The sequence below is a fragment of the Sciurus carolinensis genome, chromosome 2 (assembly GCF_902686445.1).
Source record: "Sciurus carolinensis chromosome 2, mSciCar1.2, whole genome shotgun sequence".
NCBI lineage: Eukaryota > Metazoa > Chordata > Mammalia > Rodentia > Sciuridae > Sciurus > Sciurus carolinensis.
Genome location: NC_062214.1, coordinates 34301303 through 34321971, shown reverse-complemented (window position 1 = coordinate 34321971; position 20669 = coordinate 34301303). Strand labels below are relative to the sequence as shown.

Below are 20669 nucleotides of genomic sequence, written 5' to 3'. Positions count from 1 at the left end.
TTTTTGGGGACATTGTGTGAGACAGTCAGCTGGCCGGTTTAATAAAGACTTTCAAATTTGGACTTCTTAGTGGTGACTGGTCTGTTCTTAAGTTGCGTTCATAACAGTCTCTATCCAATGGAGACCTGAGGGAGAAAGTTCTACCTGTAATTGAGGAAAGGGTATGTTCCAGGCAGAGGGAACTGCAAACACCTTGAGGCTGGAAAGAAACAGCCCTCTGGTGGGCAAGTTTCCCACAAAGAAAAGTGGATGAAGGAAGAAAAAGAGAGGTGAGGATGGGCATTGGAGGCCTTGGTGGGTTCTAGTGATAAAGGGATGTGACCTGAATTATAGTTTAAGGACCCTCATCTGCTATTTTGAGAATCAACTACAAGGGGCAAGTCCAACCCACCAGTTAGAAGCCTCTTGGAGAAGAATAGGGAGAGAGGACTTTGGCCCGGACTACCCATGACTCAGTGATGGTGCTGGTGAGAAGCAGCTGGATATTGCCAAGGCTGAGGTGCAAGTGACGGTTAGAGGTCCGACATAGGACCTGAGAAAAGGGTGCTGATGGTCTCAGCAATTGAGAGGACAGAGCTGTTGAGATGGAGACAACCATGGAGTTGTAGGAAAGAAGGGTGAAAGGTCCGGTTTGGTAGAGGTTTGGCTTTCTCCACTTAGAGAAAGGAATACAGAAATCTTTGAAAAAGTAGAGAGGAAAGGCAAGCTTATTTACTGTAAGCAGAGAGAGCAGCCGAAGAAAATACAAGCTGGGTTACAAAGATGTCTTTTACCTTTGGCTGAAAAAAGCAGTCATACATTCAGTCATCTGACCAGGGAATATTTTATCTTGACTTGAAACTTCAACCTTGAGAAATTCAAATTTTATCTAGAATTTTATTTCTCTTAAAATTTCCCATTTGAAATAAGGAGAAAATAAAATATCTGAGATCCTTTTGAGAAGTGGAAAAAAAAGGTAGAAAGCTTGTTCAAAGACAGGAAGATTCTCTCTCTCTCTCTCTCTCTCTCTCTCTCTCTCTCCCTCCCTCTCTCTGGTACAGGGGATTGAACCCAGGGGTGCTCCACAGCTCCGGTTGTGGCTACATCCCCAGTCCATTTTATTTTGAGACAAGGTCTCCCTCCATAAGATGTTGAGGCTGGCCTTAAGCTCATGATCTTCCTGTCCCAGTTTTCTGAGTCACTGGGCTTACAGGCATGTGGCACCACACCCAGCAGGAAGTTTCTTCCATGTGAAGGCTGGTCCTCCATGGAGCATACATTGAGATCAAAGGTGGCCCCTTTGCCTGGATCGAATGTGTGGTCAGGGGAAATCTTTAGAATGATTGATTAGGTTGTAAAGATAAGAAACCCAAGAATTAAGAATGAAGAATCTGATATGATAAATATTCATATTAATCATATGAATAATATCAATCCTGTACTAGATATTCTTAATTTGGTCAGACCAAGACATATTAGATGGCGAAAAGACAAGTAAAACTGGGCAAAGTGGCACATGCCTGTAATCCCAGCAGCTCGAGAGGCTGAGGCAGGAAAATCGAAAGTTCAAAGCCAGCCTCAGCAAAAGCAAGGTGCTAAGCAACTCAGTGAGACCCTGTCTCTAAATAATATACAAATCAGGGCTGGAGATGTGGCTCAGTGGTCGAATGCCCCAGCGATCAATTCCTGGTACTCCAAAATAAAGGAAGGAAGGAAGGAAGGAAGGAAGGAAGGAAGGAAGGAAGGAAGGAAGGAAGGAAGGAAGAAAGGAAGGAAGGAAGGAAGAAAGAAAGACAAGTAAAATACACTAATACCCAGGGAAAGCCCAATACTCACAGTTAGGAAGCTACTATCCCATATGCTGTGCCCTTTGCCTTCACCTTGCCTGCTTGCCAGAAGTTACTTACGTCTGTTGTCAAAACTGTTTTGTGTAGTTGTAATAACAAAGTACATAAACCAATGAAATATTCTATTGGAAAGGAAGAGGCTTGTTGTTTCTCTCTAGTTGCATATTTTGAAAGTTTTCTTTAAAGGTAAATTGCTTACAAACATGTTCTCAAACCCTGTGTATTCAGAAAACTGAAATGTTCAGGAAAGAAGTCACTTAAAGGTGAGATTTTTGCACTTGGTTGCACTTTGCTCCACGAGTGTTCTTAAAAGTCTCAGTTCTACTTTAAAAAAGAAAAAAAGAAAAACCAAACAAACTGGGTATCTAAGACAAGGCATTCAAGATGAGGTTTAGAGAAAAACAATACATGAACTACAATTAGCACACCTATACTTAAAGAAAAGTCTTCAGCCTTAACTTAAAAGGATGCCCAAGATATGAACCACATTTATATGCTTATAAGTATTAAGGTACATATATATTAATTTTAAAAGTGATTACTTGCACAGACTGACTTTTGTGATAAATTGACCAGAAATACAGCTTCACAAAATATGAACTAAGAGAGGGCTGTTAGCCTATTCCATGACCCCATGATTCCAGGCCCTTATAACTGTACTTAATTGAACCAGTACCATTAACTGACTAAAACGCCTTGTGAAGTATGTTGGAAGATATGAACATTTCTCTTCGACTTGATGTAATTTATGAATTCTGCCATCACTTTGACCCAAGGTATTTATAGCTGTGTGTAGTTTCATGTAACTCATCTCACTTTAATGGCTTGTGTATTCTGTTAGGGATAGTAGTAACACCTATAGAGGATTACGGATAAAGTGTGATGTGGAAAATGTCAATTCTGGAGGTAGTAAACATTGTGATCTAGATTAACGTAGCTATTTTAGGTTTCAAAATGACAAAGTGGACAAGATTATCCATACACATGTATATTTTTTTCTCTTTGAAATAATGATTTCATTTGCATGGATTTACATTTCATTTATATGAATACACTGTTGACCCTCTATATCCCTGGGTTCTGTATCTGTGTATTGATGGATCAACCAATCACAGATCAAACATATTCATGAAAAAACACTGTGTCTGTCCTGAACGTGTATTTTATTGAAGACTTTTTCTTCAATAAAAACAATACCTATAACAACTATTTATATGGCTTGTGCATTGTACTATTATTTATTCTTAAGTATTATTATAAGCAATCTAGAGATGATTTAAAGTACATAAAAGGCACATGAATGTAGTATATTTAGTGAAAAATATCTAGTGAAATTTAGAAAAATATTACATTCCATGTATTTAGGAAAAAAATAATGCTCAATATCTTTTCAAGTTTTGATCAACCAAAAAGAACTGATCTAATAATTATGGATTGTTCAGTTTGGACAACTGGATTTATATTCATATATTATGCTATTAATGAAATATACATTTCTGAATGCTTGTTCTGGAAAGCTTAAATACTTATTTTCTTTAATAAAAGCAGGCTTAAACAGTGCTGAGTTTGAATTGAAAATTAAGTACAGAATTATTTTATGATCCTTACTTGTTTGTCTAGCTGCTTTTACATTTCAATTGAAATGCTATTAGAAAAAAAAAAGAAAGAAAAAGTACAAATCTTTCTTGATATATATACCTCCCACCCTGCCCCTAAAACATACACACATATATAACACTTAGTGATGAGACTATGTTTCAGAACATATTCTGAACCAATGGGCCAAGATTGATAGCAATCAAATGTGAAAAGCAAAAATATAATGGAATTTACTAATTTGAGCCATTTTCCCAGGACTGTGCCTGCTCAAGTACAAGGTGGGTAGTAGCAATAAGTAGGGAATCAGAAGGCCTGAGTTAGGTTGGACTCTAGCCTGGCCTGCTAGGTGGTTTTAGAGTTCCTTTAGTTATCTGGCTTAATGTTCCTCATGTGAAAAATGAGGTGGTAAGTTCCATTTTCCCCTTCAACATCCTGTGGTCAGAATAGTTAACATACTGGGGGCTTTCAATGAAAAAGACTGTGCACTGAGCACTTCCTATGTAATAATTCACATAAGCCTCACAAGAACCCCTAAAAGTAGATATTTTTGTATAATTTCATTTTGCAGAAGAAAATGTGGCACAAAGATAAGTTGTGTGTCTATGCAACATACCAGGTAAGTGGAAAAACAAAGATTTGTATTCAGGCAATCTGGCCCCAAAGCCCAGGTTCTTGAGTTCAGATTGTCATACTGATTCTTCTAACATAAATTGACAATAAAAGGTGACAAAAGCCAGGAAACTCCAGTAATTTACGACACTTTTTTTTCCCAGAAATTCAGATGGCCAAATACCTGTACCTAATTAGCAAGTCTCTCTTCATGGGTAGCATGCTTGGTTTTCTGGGATTCAATGTTGCTACAGCAAAAGCAACTAAAAAGACTTTTGTTTGCAAATAGGCAGGTTTGAACTATAAGAAAAGGAATACTGTTTAGGATAAGCCTAAAGAAACCATTCCAAGTGGGGATTGATCTGAGAAGATCAATAAAAATTTGCAGGCACTGTAAAATCTGTTCTCCCACAGCAAGGTAACATGGAACAATGGCACCAAACCAACAAAACCATCACTAGCAGGGCAGAAACAAAATCTTATGTGACTTGGAGCACCTGTTCCTATCTCCAAAGTCACAAGGCCATAAGCTTTTCAAACTTCACACCAGCTGAGAGACTTGGAAGGTCTTATTAAAAGAGAAGATTCTGGATCAATACTTCTGGATGGGCCAGAGTCTGTTGTGTAAAATGGGCCCAGATGAGGTCAATGCTGCTGGAATGAGGACCATACTTTACAACTGAATAAAATAGCCCTTATGGTCTAGGACTCAGCAAAACTTAATTCTGTCACACGTTTAAGCCCATGGTTACATTTTTTAATCTGTTTCCTCAACTGATCTTTCCTGTCCATTTCCTTCTAGCTCTAGAGTTCAGTATTTCTGATATGTTCTTCTCATTCGACCCTATACTCAGTTTCCACCTGTAAAGATTAATGGGAAAATGAAATGTTTCCCTTTTCCCCAAACCCACTCTCTGCAAGGGGAAAGTTAAGGCTCAGTCTTCTTCCTATTCAGAATCATCCTGAAAAGAAGTGATCTGTAGAAACAAGATTTAAGTTTGAAGTTTTCTATTTCTTGGGTCAAAATCTCTTTGAGACTAGCTTAACAAGGCAATGATATTAAAAGATGCATCTTAACTCCACACTTTAACAATACTGAGGAGGGAATTCTGGGTTTCTTTTTTTCTTTTCTGAGATCCCCATCTTCTCAAATGCCTGGGCTCAAGAGATCAAACCACATCAGTCTCTTGAGTGCTGAGACAGGAGTGCACCCCTACACCTGGTTTCAGGAGTTTGGATTTCTTAACCATCTAGCTTTGCACTATCCAATATGGCAGCCATTAGCCATAGGTAGCTATTGCACACTTGAAATGTGCAGGTCTGAACTGAAAACACACAACAGATTTCAAAGGCTTAGTAAGAAGAAAAGAATGTAAAATATGTCACTAATAAATTATATACTGATGGCATGTTAAAATGACAATATTTTGGGTATGCTGGGTTAAGTAAAATACTTTACTGAAATTAATTTTACCTATGTTTCTCTCTCTCTGCTTTCCCCTCTTGCAGTGCTGAAAATTGAATCAAGGACTTCCCAAATACTAGGCAAGCATTCTATTATGAAGCCACACCCCAACTACTAGGCAAGCATTCTATTATGAAGCCACACCCCAAGCCCTAACTTGTTATTTTTTTTTAAATTTTTAATTTCTTGGTGCTAGGGATTGAATCCAGGAATTTGTACATGCAAAGCATGTGCTCTATCACTGAGCTACACCCCTAGCCCTCTTTTTACTTTTTAAATGTGACTATAGGAAAACTTCACATTATACATGTGGCTCACACTGTATTTCTACTGGGCAGTACAGATTAGACCCTTTCTACTCAAACTGGTCTCAAACCAGCAGCATCCATGTCACCTGGGAGATTGTCAGAAAAGGATGTATCTTCCTCAGGCCAAGTTTGCATTTTAATCAGATCCCAGATCTCAAACTTGTGCACAATCACATTCAAAAAGTCTAGAGCTGGTTTTTCCTACAACACATTAAGGTAGGTATTTGGGTTAGTGGCCTACATAAGTGGCATGCTAGGAGGGTATTGTGTTTGTTGGTCTTCTACATGAACATGCCATCAAATCAATGGGAATTTTAAGAAATTTAACTGATAGCACAATTCAAAAATGTATATTAAGATTATATTATACATTTAAAAAGTTATACAAATAACATTATTCACATATGGGGAAATTGTTTTGAGTCTACCTTGGTTACTTCTGGGTTTTCAGCCACCATGTACGTGAAACTAATGTTCACAAGGTCTGTGCCACTGCAGACACAAACTATCTGCCCTTCCAGATCGTTTTCTGATTTTCCAACAGCTTCGAGAGCAGCCAGAATTTTGGGATCCTGTAAAGAGGTATACAAATGGGAAAAAAATATGTTGGAACACAGAGTATGGTAGAAAACTTGGAAAAAAGAAAATATATTAGAGGTGAAAATATACGTTAAGGAAAAATGTTGTGATTGCTTTATTCTGAACCTGTAGAGGTGAAATTTCTAATACTACATATTATTTGAAATCCCTTGATAAGAAAGGTGTTATGATTTTTTGATTCAGAAAAGTAGATGTGAGGGTTTTTGTTTAGCTTTCTGGTCTCCATTCTGAGATAGAGAAAGCCATGACTGGGGTCCACTTTTGTTCACAATGACCCCAGGGGGCTCTCACCAGAGAGCAGTCACAGACATGACCCATGAACAGACATGGCACTGCCACAGCCAGCTACCATAGGTTACTCCTGAAAATGACATTAAGTCTTTCAAGCAGCCTGGATCCAGAGTGAATATTTTCATCTCTACAAGACATGGCATCCTCAATTAGCATGAGAGCTGTGAAAGTTTAACCTAATTCTTAAATAAAATAGTGCCTTTGTTCTCTGAAAGAACTCAGGGAGAAATGCCAACATATAGTTACACAGAAAATTTAACTAACATAAAAGAAGACAGATTAAAAAAAATAAAAACAAAATGAAGAATATAACTTTGTTTTGAACAGCTCACAACCTGCAGGGTTATTATGGAAAGGGGAATAAATACTGTGCTAGAATGTTCTACAAAGAAATGTCTTTTAAATTCTAAGCACCACTATACAAATAGCTTCTGATTCAAAAAAATCAGTCACTGTGAAGAAGAGTGATTTATGTGCTGTTTGTTATTTTTTTTTTTCTTTTTTCCCCTCTCAGAGGCAGATTGAGCCTTCTAGAAGAACCAATGTCTGTGTGCACAGGTGCACAAACACGGAAGTATCAGAGCCATTTAAACTTGCACATCAACCTCAGATGAAAAGGGAATCACTGCTTTCTAAAAAAGGGGGAGGAGTTTATAAAGTTAATTTCTGAGTTAAGAGAACTGTTTCTTTGCTGCTGCATCATGTAAACATTTTTGTTTTCAAGGGTTAACAACATTTAACTATATATCTAAAGATAATGCAATTCAAATCACCCCAGTTATAGATGAGAACACTTCTAAACTGTGTCCATTCTTCATTCCAGGCTGGTGACTTTGGAGAAGTAACAAGTTAAACAGGACCTGGAGAACATTGATAAGCTATATAAATCTATTAGAAACATGACAAACACCAATCACAGGTACCTTTGGTATGGCTCCCAGCCGAATGCTGTTGATGAGGGAACATTCCAGCACTTGTCCTTCCTGAAGAGAGAGAATACAGGCCAGTAGTAAGCTTCATTGTTGCCTGATCAATGGTACAAGCTGCTTAGCAAACACTTCCAACAACAATCAGAAAAAGGTAAAAGAGGGAGTGAAAAAGATGATTTGTTTCCAATGATCAGAAGTAATCAATACTCTTTCTTTTTTTCTTTCTTAATATCTTCTTTTTTTCTTTCTTTTTTGCAGTGCTGGGGATTGAACTCCGGGCCTCACACATGCGAGGCAAGCGCTCTATCACTGAGCTACATCCCAAGCACCAAATTAAGTCCCAGAGTACAATGAAATGAGCACCCTTTCTGTGTTTTTAAGCTACTTTGGATTTCAGCTTGAACAGTTTTCGTCTGGGAAATCGTCCCAACTACCAAGATTAAATCATATCTGCTAGTTGTAAGCTCCTATAACCATCTAAGCTTCTCTTTCATAGCATTCAATCACTTGTAACTTTTTATTTTTTAATTCCTGTCTACTCTTACACTAGAGTCTGTGAGGATTAGGATAATGTCCTTGATCCACTCTGTATCCCCAGTACTCAGCACATGAAAACATGTTTTTAAACACCTGGATTGAATGAACAGGTGTCAGGTCTTTGCCCTCAAGAGGCACTCATTCTACTTGTTGAGAAATGACATGGCTTGAATCACAAAGCAGGAAGAACCACTTGCTGTTTTTGTGCCATACCTTGCCTTCACTTTTCCAGGTCAGAAAGAAGCCAAATTCATCCACTTTGAAGAGGCAGTTGGGTTCAAACACGAACGATTCCTGTTAGAGAGAAATGTGTTGATTTTTATGACTCACACCATTTTGAATCTAATAAAAATGCAAATATCTTTGAGCCTCTAAACAAAGGAAAATGGGAAATCACCCTCTTGCATCCTGATTCTAATAAACCACAATTTTTTTTTACCATATTATTTTTCATTTTTCAAATTCTTTGCATTCTTTTTTATGTATGTATTGGAAAGTAGATCAATTTAATAGAGCCTCTTCCTCTCTACAGAACACTTGAAAATAAATGACATTGATGTCCTGAAGGTCCCTACAGAAGAAAGTTTTCCTAAGGTTTTGAAAGAGGAGATTTTGGTAGGAAAGAGGACAACTACATTCAACTCCCATCAACCTCTGTGTAAGGAAACAGTTGCCTGTATCTCACATGATGTCAAATTTTGGGCCCAGAGATGGATCTGTGTTTTAACAAGTCCTCCAGGCAATTCTGATGTGCACTCAAATTTGAGAACCACTGTTATGGACTTTGACATCAGAAAGTCAATGAAGACTACAGAATTAAAATTTTAATCCAGAAAGAATATCAGCCAAACTTAGGACATCAGAGCAACTGCACTGTACTTGCCAATGGATTCCCCAGGCAAGAGAGCACCACTATGTTTAGTAATGCCAGGAAAATTCTAAGTCAATAAAAGAAAAAGAGTGTTCAGGAAATGAACCAAGATGCCCTTTGCTCCCTGTTTGCACTACACCAAGATTTGTCCCTCTGGTTTCCACAGGCCTACATTCCTTTCTGGATCTAAAGAACCTATCTTCCTCTATCATTGCAACACCAGCAATTAGGAACCTGCCTGGCAAATATGGATCAAGTTAGTGAGTTAAAACAAGTAAACAACAATTACAGGATTAAAATTTTAGGGGCATCTAAGACTCTTAGTTTCACCCATTAAAATTTGTCTTTCTGAAGGGAAACAGCAATATTCACCAAGACAAATCCAATGTCAAGATACTAGGTTGCCTTGAGGTGGCAGAATTTAGAGACCTGGGTTCTGAACTATTAATCTTGAAATTGTTAGGGTAGTTTTCTGGCAGATGAAGAGTTACCATCTGTAGTTCACCTCCCTTCCAGGTGTGTACTGGGTATTGCAGATTCAGCAGTAAATTTGATAAAGACCAGGACATTCATTGTATGACCTCTGCCTGTGGAGTCAGTACCCAGTTCCACCAGTTTTATACTTGGCTTCTATTAGAAAGGCCTTTCTAAGTCTCAGAATCCTTTTCTAATAAATGGAAGTATTTACATGTAACTTTTTGGTTTGTTGTGGGAATTAAGAGACAGGAACTAAAGTACATAGCACAGAGTTACCACTCATCAAGTGGCAGTTGTTAGTAATCATGTACGGTTTGAACCTGTAACCGTGGTAGCAAATTACCAACAATAAGAAATCACCAATGTGAGACAAATTTTTAACCCTCAAAATGACATTTTTGAAGGGGTTTAACTCAGAAGTTGATACTTTTAGTTGGGTCTTCATGCCAGGCAGAGAACAGCATCTGTAAAACACACCATGGTCTTAATCTGGTACTAGAGAGGGACTTCTGTGGAGTATGGAGTAGTGAGAATACCTCAGGAAAGTGGCAGGAGATGAGATGGGACACATGTGTAAGAGCTAGGTCATGAAAGAATCTTGCATCCTACAGAAAAATGCCTCTACCCAAAAGATCATGGGAGTCTCATCTGTTACTAATCAAGACATAAGAATTACCAACTAATCAAGACATGAACATTAATATGGTTCAGAATACTTCCCAAGCATTATCCTCATAGTAACAAGGAATTTTGGTGGACAGTGTTCAAAAGCATGTTCTAAAATGGTACTTAGAGAGTAGACCCACAATGATCCACTACTATTATTATTCATGAACACACTACCACCTAATTCCAAATAATGATTTGAGATGATACATGGAATAGATGCAATAAAGATGCATTCTCCCTGCCAATCTCTCATGATCCATCTCTCCTTTTACTTCCATCTTTGTCCAGCTAATTTCCATGGTCCAATATTAAATCACTCCTTCTTAGATGCTTTCAACTATGAAACCAAGTCCATCCTATGCATGTTGTATCACTGAACTTGATGAAAATCACGAAATTGAATTGTCTGATTTTAGTTAAATTCAAGACTATAAATCCCAAATAGATAGTCAACAGTCACTTTTGATCTTATAGATTTTTTTTTTTAAATAGATTTCACCATTCTTAGGGCTGGGGATGTAGCCCAGTGGTACAGCGCTTGCCTAGCATGCATGAGGCCCTGATCTGATCCCTGGTACTACAAAAAATTAAAAAAAAAAAAAAAAAAAAAAAAGTTTCCCTACTCCTTGAGAGGACTAGTTCACTGCTTATTCTTGAAACTTGGTCACTCATTCCTTGCCAATTACAGTGCTTCACTGAGTAAGGAGAAGCCATTATCTAGAAATCCCTTCCCTTCCTTCTAATGAGACATGCTTCTCTCATCAGAGGTCAAGTACCCCATTTCTGCTCTGAGCTCAGTTTTCTTCTTATATAAGGACTTTGGTCCTTGCTTTATTATTACCCAGCACACATCAGTTTTTTTTTCCCTTTTGTACTAAATTATTGACAAAAGAAGGAGGAATATTCAGCAGGTGTCTACCCAGTTTATAAGATAAAAACATATCAGTGGTTAGGGGCAGCAATGGCCAGAACAGAAATTCTCCAGGAGAACCTCACCATAAAACCCTGACTGATATTAAACATAGGGACACAAGAAGACCCACAATAAGCTCATCCACTGTAGTTAAAAGGTTTCTAGCCCAAATGTGTTCAAACTGCCCATGAAAAGCCAAAGAGCAAACATGAGGGATGTGTGGCAACCACCTGAATAGGACCAGAACTCAATCTAGGTAGGTTTCTTTCCACAAATAGACAGAACCTGATCCTCAGGTAAGTAAAGGTACATCATCTATATGCTTCTTTTTTATTTTTAATTTTTTAATTTTAATTGTTTTATTTTTACAGACTGCATTTTGATTCATTGTACACAGATGGGGTATAACTCTTTGTTTCTATGGTTGTACACATTGTAGATTCACACCATTCCCTAATGGCAGTTTTAAACTTCACATGGACATCTCCTGACCAGAGAACATAATTCCCTGAACTGACGAAAGTACTAATACCCTAAATCTCACCCACAGGAATACCTCTTCCAGATCAGGGTACTGAAGAAGAGATATCCTCAAAGGAAGCTAGGCTCCTTCTTTTCCTCGGCAACTCTGTTTTGCAGTTAACAGATGGTTACAGAACTTTCTGGTAAGGCAACCAACCACAATAGAACTTCTCCCAGAGAGTCTAAAGTTTCAGTTCTCATATGACTCAGTTAAAATTCCTCATAGTCACCCTTAGAGTTTAAGGGTCTGTTAGTTTATCCACTCCAACTCTTTCTTTGGGCCACATGGAGATAAGGGATAGAAAGGGCCAGAAACTCCTTTTGAAAATACTGAGCAAGTGTTGGTATTTTCCTGATATATGCTATTTATATGTCACTCAACATCAGAGCCTCCTTTTCAAGGATTCAATTTACTTTCAAATTAATTTATTTTTAAAATTTTTTATTTGCTCTTTTTTGATACAGTAGAGTGTATTTTGACATATTATACATACATGGAGTATAACTTCCCATTCTTTAGGTTGTACATGATGTGGGGTTTCACTGGTCATGTATTCATAAATGAACATAGTAAAGTTATGCCCAATTCATTCTACTGTCTTTCCTATTCCCACACCCCCTCTTCCCTTCAAATTGATTTAGATTAAAACTATACTTAAATTTTAAAAGTCATTCTATTAAATAAAGTGAAGTCCCCTTTCTTCTTGTAAGGAAATGGCAGAGAACTGAGCAGGCTGAACACTCTGATGGAAAAGGAGGAAAGTGTGTGGGAGATCCAGATAATAGGTTGTTGATTTTATTTTAATTGTGAACTCTGGGTAGTTCCCACCTTTTCTTTCCTGACCTCTCTCCCACTATCATTACCCAAGTTAATTGCACATGTCTATATATTTAGAAATGGTGTTTGCATCAGTGAATAGGGTACAGTCAAGCCTATTGCCATTCAGGAAGAGTTATTTTGGACTGCTAATCAAAGCTTTACCTACACTCTAGTTAAACCTTGGTTGTCCAGGGGCTACTCTTCTGTGTGTGGGACAACACAGGTAGGTTAGGACATAGGAGTGAAATGGAGGGAGGCCTTTTGTGCTCCAACATGAGTCTTGTACTTTCTGAAAAAGAGCACCTTCTCAAGAGGTGGCACTCCTCAATGGGTTGGGGGTCCAGCTCTATAGGAGGGGGCCCAGCACTTGCATGAGAAGCTCAGTAGTCATGTCAAATAACCTTGCTGAATTTAACTTTTCCAATCTGAATACTGGGATAACTGATCCTAACCTTAAGGAATTCTCAAAGAATTAAATTTGAGAAGGCCTAAATACTTGAGACAAGGAAAATGTTGAATAAATGGTCACAATTGTGAGAAAACAGTTGCCATTGAATTGAGAGCTGTCATACAAGGGGAATTTCACAAATGCCATCTCACCCAGAACTCATGAGCATTCTGCAAGGATTTAGACCAGATCCACACTGTCCAACAGATTTTCTGTGATAACGGGAATGTGCCCAATGGGCACTGCCCAGCATGGTCACCGTTAGCCACATGGGGCTCTGAAGCACTTGTAACATGGGTTGCACAACAGAGGGGCAGCATTTTTAATTTTAATTAATTTTCATTTCAATGGCCACATAAGGTTAGTGGTTGCCATATTAGACAATGCAGCTTTAGAGAGAAGGGGAAAAAATACCTGGGGGAGATTCAGTCTTCAAAGTCATAGTTTATGTATGCTAAACTGGGTTTTGAACCAATTTCTCTGACTCCGAAGCCCATGACCATTTTATTTTGTTCCCTTTTGCCTATCACTGAAAGATGTGGGATGGTCAGTAAATGAACACTGCCTAGGTAGACTGCACCTCTGTGTGCACATTGGGTTTACCCTCCATGCTTCCTGGTTTGGTAAGAACTGGGAGGAGAGCTGGGCACAGTGGCACATGCCTGTAATTTCAGTGACTCAGAGGCTGAGGCAGTCAGATCACAAGTTTGAGGCCAGCCTCAGCAACTTAGTGATATCCTATGCACCTTAGCAAGACCCTGGCTCAAAATCAAAAATAAAAAGGGCTGGAGATATGGCTTATATGGCTCAGCCCCTGGGTTCAATCCCTGGTACCATTAAAAAAAAGAACTGATAGGAAACAAAAGAGACTGTCAAGGTTAGAGGGAAATAAGAGAAGTCAGAGTAAGGAAGAGGCCACATGGGATCTCCTCCAATTTAAATCATACTATCCCCCAAAGAGATCTCATACACGGAAGGATTCTGGGTATGGCCTTTAGTCTGGGAATGGAGATAAAGTGTGATTTAGAATTAACTAAGAGATGATATTTTCTATCAGATCACCAATGTCCAGGACCCTAGAGATGCCACATGGCCTATTTCTTCCCACTCTTTATTCTAGAGGAATCCCCTAAGCTCTGTATGCACCAGATCCTTCATGATTCGGCACAAACACTTCCTTCTTTAGATGGAATTAGAAAGTTTTGTTTCTCCAAGTTAAAGGAAAGATTCCAGAAATACATTCTGCCTTCAGAATAGACTGCTAGAATAGCTAGGCAGGAATCCTTATTGCTTTTACCCTCATCAGTATGGTCTTCTTTTGGAAGGATCCAGAATGTTCTTTCCCTTTCTGAATCTCCCTTCTAGCTGATGGATCTTATGAAATGACTGATCTTGGGCTTCTCAGTTCACATTCTGAACGACAGGCAGAAGGACACTGGCCCTGGTTGTCCCATCACAGACCCTGGGTATGTGCCATTATTTTGTAAAGAAATTTGTGAGGTATCATAAGAGAATGTCTACTTATGCATTTTTCTCCTTGGTCTTTGACTCTTTGGATAGATGCTAGTTGTGAGTTAAGTTGTTTAAATTTAATATAGATGTTCCTCTTTCTACCAGCAACTGCAACTGATGCTCCACCAGAACCAACAGGGAGATGTAGTTCTAGTTTCCTGATAGGCAACTCAAAGGCCTGTGGTATCTAGCACAGTGCTTACTAAGTTCCAGGAAAGGCTCCGAGCACTCTCACTATGTTAAATCATTACCTTCCAACTTTCTTCCGAAGCGGGTACTATTGCTATTCTCATTTTACAGATGAGGACATTGAGGTATACCAGATAGCTGGAAGCACAGAGCTGTAGTGAAGCACACATTTGAATCACACTGGCTTTGAGGCTGATAATGAAGATGAGACTGTTAGGGAGTGGCCCTAGTGGGGTACAGTGACCAAGAGAGAGAATTCCTGGTGAGCAGCCCCTGCCCAGTACCACCTTGACATGGCAATTCACACAGGTAGGGAGAGGGCAGTCAAGTCGGCTAGTCAGCAAGCTTTAAAGGTGAGAGATCTTTGTCTGTCTTGCCTTCTAAACATCATAGAAATAGAAATGCAAGTCTCTCCCTCAATAAACACCCACGGGCATTTAAAGTGCTCACTTCAGCAACGGTTATGAGATACACAGGACACTTATTCTACTGTCAAGTGGAAAGATTTAATCCACTCCTTTCATTTAAACCTCACCTCAGAAATGAAGAACATTATCAACTTTATAAGTGACCTGGCTTGGAGGAGTCAATGCAGGCAATTGAAGAGCAACAAGAGGAAGGCAGGCTGCCTTTCCTGATTTCTCATTTTCTCTTTTAAAAAGAAACTGAAATTTGGCCTGTTGGAGCTTAAGAAGATATTATGGTCTGAATGTTTGTGTGCTCCCAAATTACAATACTGAAATCCTAACCTCTAAGGTGACACTATTAGGAGATGGGAGACTTTGGGAAATGAATAGAATCAGTATCCTTTTAAAAGAGACCCCAGAGAGACCAACCAGATGCCTTCTACCATGTGAGGAGAAACGGGAAGGTGCCATTGAGTATAATCAGAAGGAGCCCTCTCCAGTACCCTTGAACTTGGATTTCCTAGCCTCCAGTACTATGAGAAATACTTTTATTGTTTATAGCTACTGGATACAAGACGTTTTGTTATAGCAGCCTGAATAGACAGAGACAAAAAGTCTCAGCATTAACCTTGACTCTGCGAATTCAATCAGCTCAACTATAATTTGATCGGGGAAGGAAGGAAGTCCTTAGATTAGGCCCTCAGAAGGGCCAAACTGCATCTAGATGCTTATGTTGCGGTCATCCATAGCTATGAATTTCCATTTTTTTCTCCTTTGTACAGGATAAAGATTTTCAATCTTCGGTACTTATAAGGTCAGCCAGTTTGAGATTCTAAACACTTTGTGTATTCTCTCTCTCTCTTTTTTTTTTTTTTTTTTTTTTTTTTGGTACTGGGTGTTGAACCCAGGGGAACTTTTTACTGAGTTACATCCCCACTCCTTTTTATTTTTTTATTTTGAGACAAGATCTCCCTAAGTTGCTTAGGCCCTTGCTATGTTGCTGAGGTTGGCCTCTTAAACTTGCAATCTTCCTGCCTCGGCCTCCTGAGCCACTGGGATTATAGGCATGAGCCACCATGCCCCGTAAGATGCCAAATTCACTGTGAATGTCTGTCTTTGTCCTTCTTTCTCCCTGAGGCATCTCTGATGTGGGCATTCTGAGGTAGAGTCTGGATGCTCACATGCTGTCCCAGGACACTAAAGTGCAGTCCCTGATTCTAGCCAGAGAACCCTGAAGAAATTATTCCTAAAATAGTCAACAACTACTCCTGGTTACAGAAGGAAGAAAGTCAACAAAATATGTCTTCAAGGAGGATGGATAGTCACTCACACTAACTGTTTTTAGACAGAAAAAGTGTCACATTAGTCAAAACAGTTTCCTTAGCAACTAAAAGAAGGACAAATTAAAGAGCACCAGCTTCCTTAGTGCTATGGGGACAAATAAACAGGATTTATAATAAATATTTTCAATAAATATTAAAAACATGTCTCCCACCATCTACAAAGCATTCTAAGAGAGAAGCTTGAAACATGACAGACTGATCAATTTTTCTTTTGCATAAAGCATTTAGAATGAAAACGCAAATTATTCCAGAGTAGTGATATACACTAATTTAAAAAAAAATCAGTAAAATAGAAGACTTGCATCTAAAATGGTAGGTCTAGGAAGAACAGGGTATATGGGCATGAGATGCTGAATAGAGTCCTTGAAAGCAATCTCATGTGACTTTTGTGGAATTTCCTTTTGTGTGTCTGCTTTTCCCATTTAAACAAGGAAGCTTTGGAAAATGCTTTCCTTCACAGCAGCTGCATGCTAAGTCACTCCTTTGCAGGAGTCTTCTGGAATATGTAAGCCTCAAAGCTACATTGTCCCTACTGGCCTTGGTGATGAAGGATCTTAGAATCTCAGACCGCAGTACAGCGCTGAGAACACCTGACCCAGGTAGAGGGGAGAACTGCAGCCCAGCAAGCCACCCATGGAGCTTCCTCTGGGGAAGAAAGGCCCCGCTTGGGATCTCTGGTGCACTCAGCTGCTGGGAGCCAGGCACGAACCTTGCACAGCTCAGAGATGGTGGAGAACCTGAACCCGTGACTGCCCGCAGGTTCCTCTTGAAAGGAGATTTAAGAGATGTGTTTTCAAGGCCACCACAGATTCTCTTTTGTTTATCTTTTTTCCAGTTCTCACAAAAACATCTTCAGTACCAGTTTTTGTTTGTTTGTTTGTTTGTTTGGATCCTTAAAATTCTTTAAAAGACAAACAAAACTAGGAAACAGAACGGGGGCAGTGGGCACAACAGTAATCCCAGGGATTCTAGAAGCTGAGGCAGAAAAGCTTTGAGGCAGCCTCAGCAATTTATCAAAGCCCTAAGTAATTTAGCCAGACCCTATCTCAAAAAAAAAAAAAAAAAAAAAAAAAAAAAAAGTGGGCACGTTGCTCAATGGTGAAGCATCCCTGTGTTCAGTCCCTGTTACCAAAAAATAAATAACAACAACAACAATAATTAACAAATAACCAAAAAAAAAGTAGGAAACATTTAAGTAGCAATAAAGTTGACTCTCAGATATGTAACTAAAGAATTGGCAGTTCACAGAAGGTGCTCATTTAATATTCATTGAGTGATGAAAAGTATGAATTCCATATTGGGGATACAACAATAAATGAAAACAGTCCTGTTCTCAGGACTCTCTGTTCTCAGGACTAATAATTTGAGGGAGATTTTTTTCAGTGAACAAAAAATAAATATTGTGTAGTAACAAATCTGAAGATAAATATCCTGATCGAAGAACCTGTGTGTGTGTAGGTGAAAAGAATGATCAAGGTCTCTTGAAGGAAGTAATGTTTGAGCAGAATCTGAGTGAAGTAAGGAAGTGAACCATGATGTATGAGAGAAAGAGAGAGAACATGCACATGAAACCACAGTCCAGAGAGGGAACAGCAAGTGCAAAAGCTTGAGGTCACACTGTATCTGCTAGGTTTAAGGAACACTGCCGGAACAGTACAGTGGTGGATCTTGCAGGTCACACAAAGGATATGAGAAGTTATTTGCCATGAGGTGGGAAACTACTGAAAGTTTAAACCAGAAGATGGTACCCTAACTTACATTCTAAAAAATATTAATCTTTTTTTTTTTTTCTTGTGCTGGGGATTGAACCCAGGACCTTGTGCTTATGAGGCAAGCACTCTACCAACTGAGCTATATCCCCAGTCTAAAACATTAATCTTATATTCTCCTTATAACAGCAATGCAAGGTAGGTATTATAAACTCTCGTTTTTCAAACAAGAAAGCTGTGGCTTACTGCTGTGTGGGTGTAAAGTTGACTCAAGGTCCTGCCTCTGAGTAGTAAAGCCAAAACTGAACCAACTTCTGTTTAACTCCAAACCCATGCCCTGCACCAAGTCTGTGTATTTTAAGCTTTTGGAAAGAGGTCTGGCAAAGATTTTATCCTAAATACCACTTAGTGCAAAAACCCTTTCTCTATTTGCAAACAATATCCCAGCAACTTGGCTTGGCTGAGCATTCAAAAACTAGGCTGTTTTTTAGCATCCTCTTAAAGTTAGAAGTATTACTTGGCTTTTGGGGCACTTGAAAGAAGAAAATCCAAGCAGAAGGGCAGAGGAAGCGCCTGCATAGTTGTCGGCCTAGACACTTGAGAATCTATACCAACTCTGCCCACTCACTTCAATGAATGTTTTGACGAAGCACCATTTCAGAGCAAATGCTTATTATTTATGACTTTCAGAGAAAGTAGTTTAAAAAGACATAATTTTTTTTTTTCAGTATTGGGATTCAACCCTGGTGTGAGGGCACTGTACCATTGATTTACATCCCCAGCCCTTTCATGTTTATCTCTTCCTGTATGTATCCTGTTGGTTCTGTCTAGAGGATCCAGATTAATACAGCACCCTTTCTAAAAGCACCCAAACAACTAACATTAATAAAAACATTTCCTCATAATTTTTAGGAACAAGATTAACTGACTTGATATTACATAGGTTTAAAGAAATGTTTTGACACAGGATTTCCCTACATTTCTGAGACTGACCTCTAACTTAGAATCCTCTTGTCTCAGTCTCCAGAGTAGCTGGAATTACAGGTGTGTACCACCATGCCTGGACAGGTCCTTCTTAAAAGTTCGTTAAAACCAATGTCAAGTATTTAAAAACACAGGGTTTCCAGTTAAGGACATCTGATGTCTATTTCTATCAACTGAAAGGAAATACTATGTTCTTTTCATAAAGTACATTTTACTTTCCATTTAATCCCTCAAAACAATTAGAGACTAAAAAAGTCCTGGTTAATTCTTTTCTATCTATATAGGCTGATTTTTTATTGATCATAAGGGAGAGGTATTAGTGTTCTTAAGGGCACTTAGGGGCAATTCTATAAAAGATAAATTCTTTCCATTCTCATTTCCTTAAAAGAATTGTGTTAAAAACTTAGTAGTATCCACATCATAGTCTAAAACAGAAAAAGCGAATGGTGAGTTAAACAGATCCTTGATTCTAGGGTCCATGATTGAACTTTAGAAACATTGTCTTTCATCATGTATTTTTCACATTCACATACAACTTCTGCTGCAGGCCTTCTGTGGTGAGGCAGGCAGCTGTGATGCACGGATATTCTCTGTATCAATATTCCAGTGACGGAGACCCAGTTATGGAGACTGGCTCCACCATTTGCTGTTAGCTGACAATGCCTTAAGTGACCTAAGCTTCAATTTCCTTTTCTGAAACTCTGGAAACTAATCTCATTTAATCCTCACAACACCTGAAGATTTAAAGAGGCTGATGTCAAATACCTCGCACGGTGTGCCTGGTACACAAAGGGCCCCATGGAAGGGAATACGTCCAACCTAAGAAAAGAAGTCTCTTCTAGCCAATAGTTTCTCCTCCCTTTATCAGGGCATTACCTGTTTGAGGAAGACTAACTGAAAAGAACTTTAAATGGATTTTTTTTTTTTTTTCCTTCTAGGTAAGTCCTTCCCTTGCACTCTGACTAATGGTTCTCAAATTTGAGCAGCGTGGTCAGAATCACTGGACAGCTTTTACATACAAATTGCTGGGCCCTAGCCCCAGAGTTTCTGATTATATAGGTTCCGATAACCTGCATTTCTAAGAAGTTCTCAGGTGCTGCTGATGAGGCTGGTCTGGGACTATACTTAAAGAACTAATGTCAACTGGCTGGTATGGAACTGTTCTGCTCAGCCTGTGACTGGTTTATGAAACCTACAGCAAGCTGTTGAGCCATTTTAGCCCCAGTATTATAGGCTATAAAATAAGAGTTAAAAAAAAAAAATTTACTAACAATGGGGTTACTATAAGGCTTTGATAAAATAATGCTAGTAGATGGACACAATAGTGCATACGTATAATCCCAGTGATTTGGGAGGCTGAGGCAGGAGGATTACAAGTATGAGGCCAGCCTCAGCAACTTAGCAAGAACTTGTCTCAAAAAAAAAAAAAAAAAAAAGAAGAAGAAGAAGAAGAAGAAAAGGGAGGGAGATGGAGCTCCACAGTAAAATGCCCCTGGTTTCAATCTTCAGTACCTTCAGTACCAAAAAAAAAAAAAAAAAAAAAAGGTCTCTATACCATTTGTCCAACACAAGATCTGTCACCTAGTGAGTGGTCATAGTAGTAGATATTTCTAGTGTAAGCACTTTTTAATAAAACCTTGT

The 20669-nt window shown here is 38.8% G+C and overlaps 1 protein-coding gene across 14 annotated transcripts in view; it reads right to left on the bottom strand.

The window, feature by feature from the left end:
* Plcb4 (phospholipase C beta 4) overlaps nucleotides 1-20669 on the bottom strand; it is a 386027-nt gene that overhangs the window by 121916 nt on the left and 243442 nt on the right. For all 14 annotated transcript variants that reach the window (XM_047537208.1, XM_047537209.1, XM_047537192.1 and 11 more), the window contains 3 exons: nucleotides 8378-8458; nucleotides 7622-7681; nucleotides 6236-6379 (listed from right to left, as the gene is read on the bottom strand). In XM_047537208.1, the coding sequence (XP_047393164.1) occupies nucleotides 6236-6379; nucleotides 7622-7681; nucleotides 8378-8458 (285 nt within the window). The remainder of the gene's footprint in view (nucleotides 1-6235; nucleotides 6380-7621; nucleotides 7682-8377; nucleotides 8459-20669) is intronic.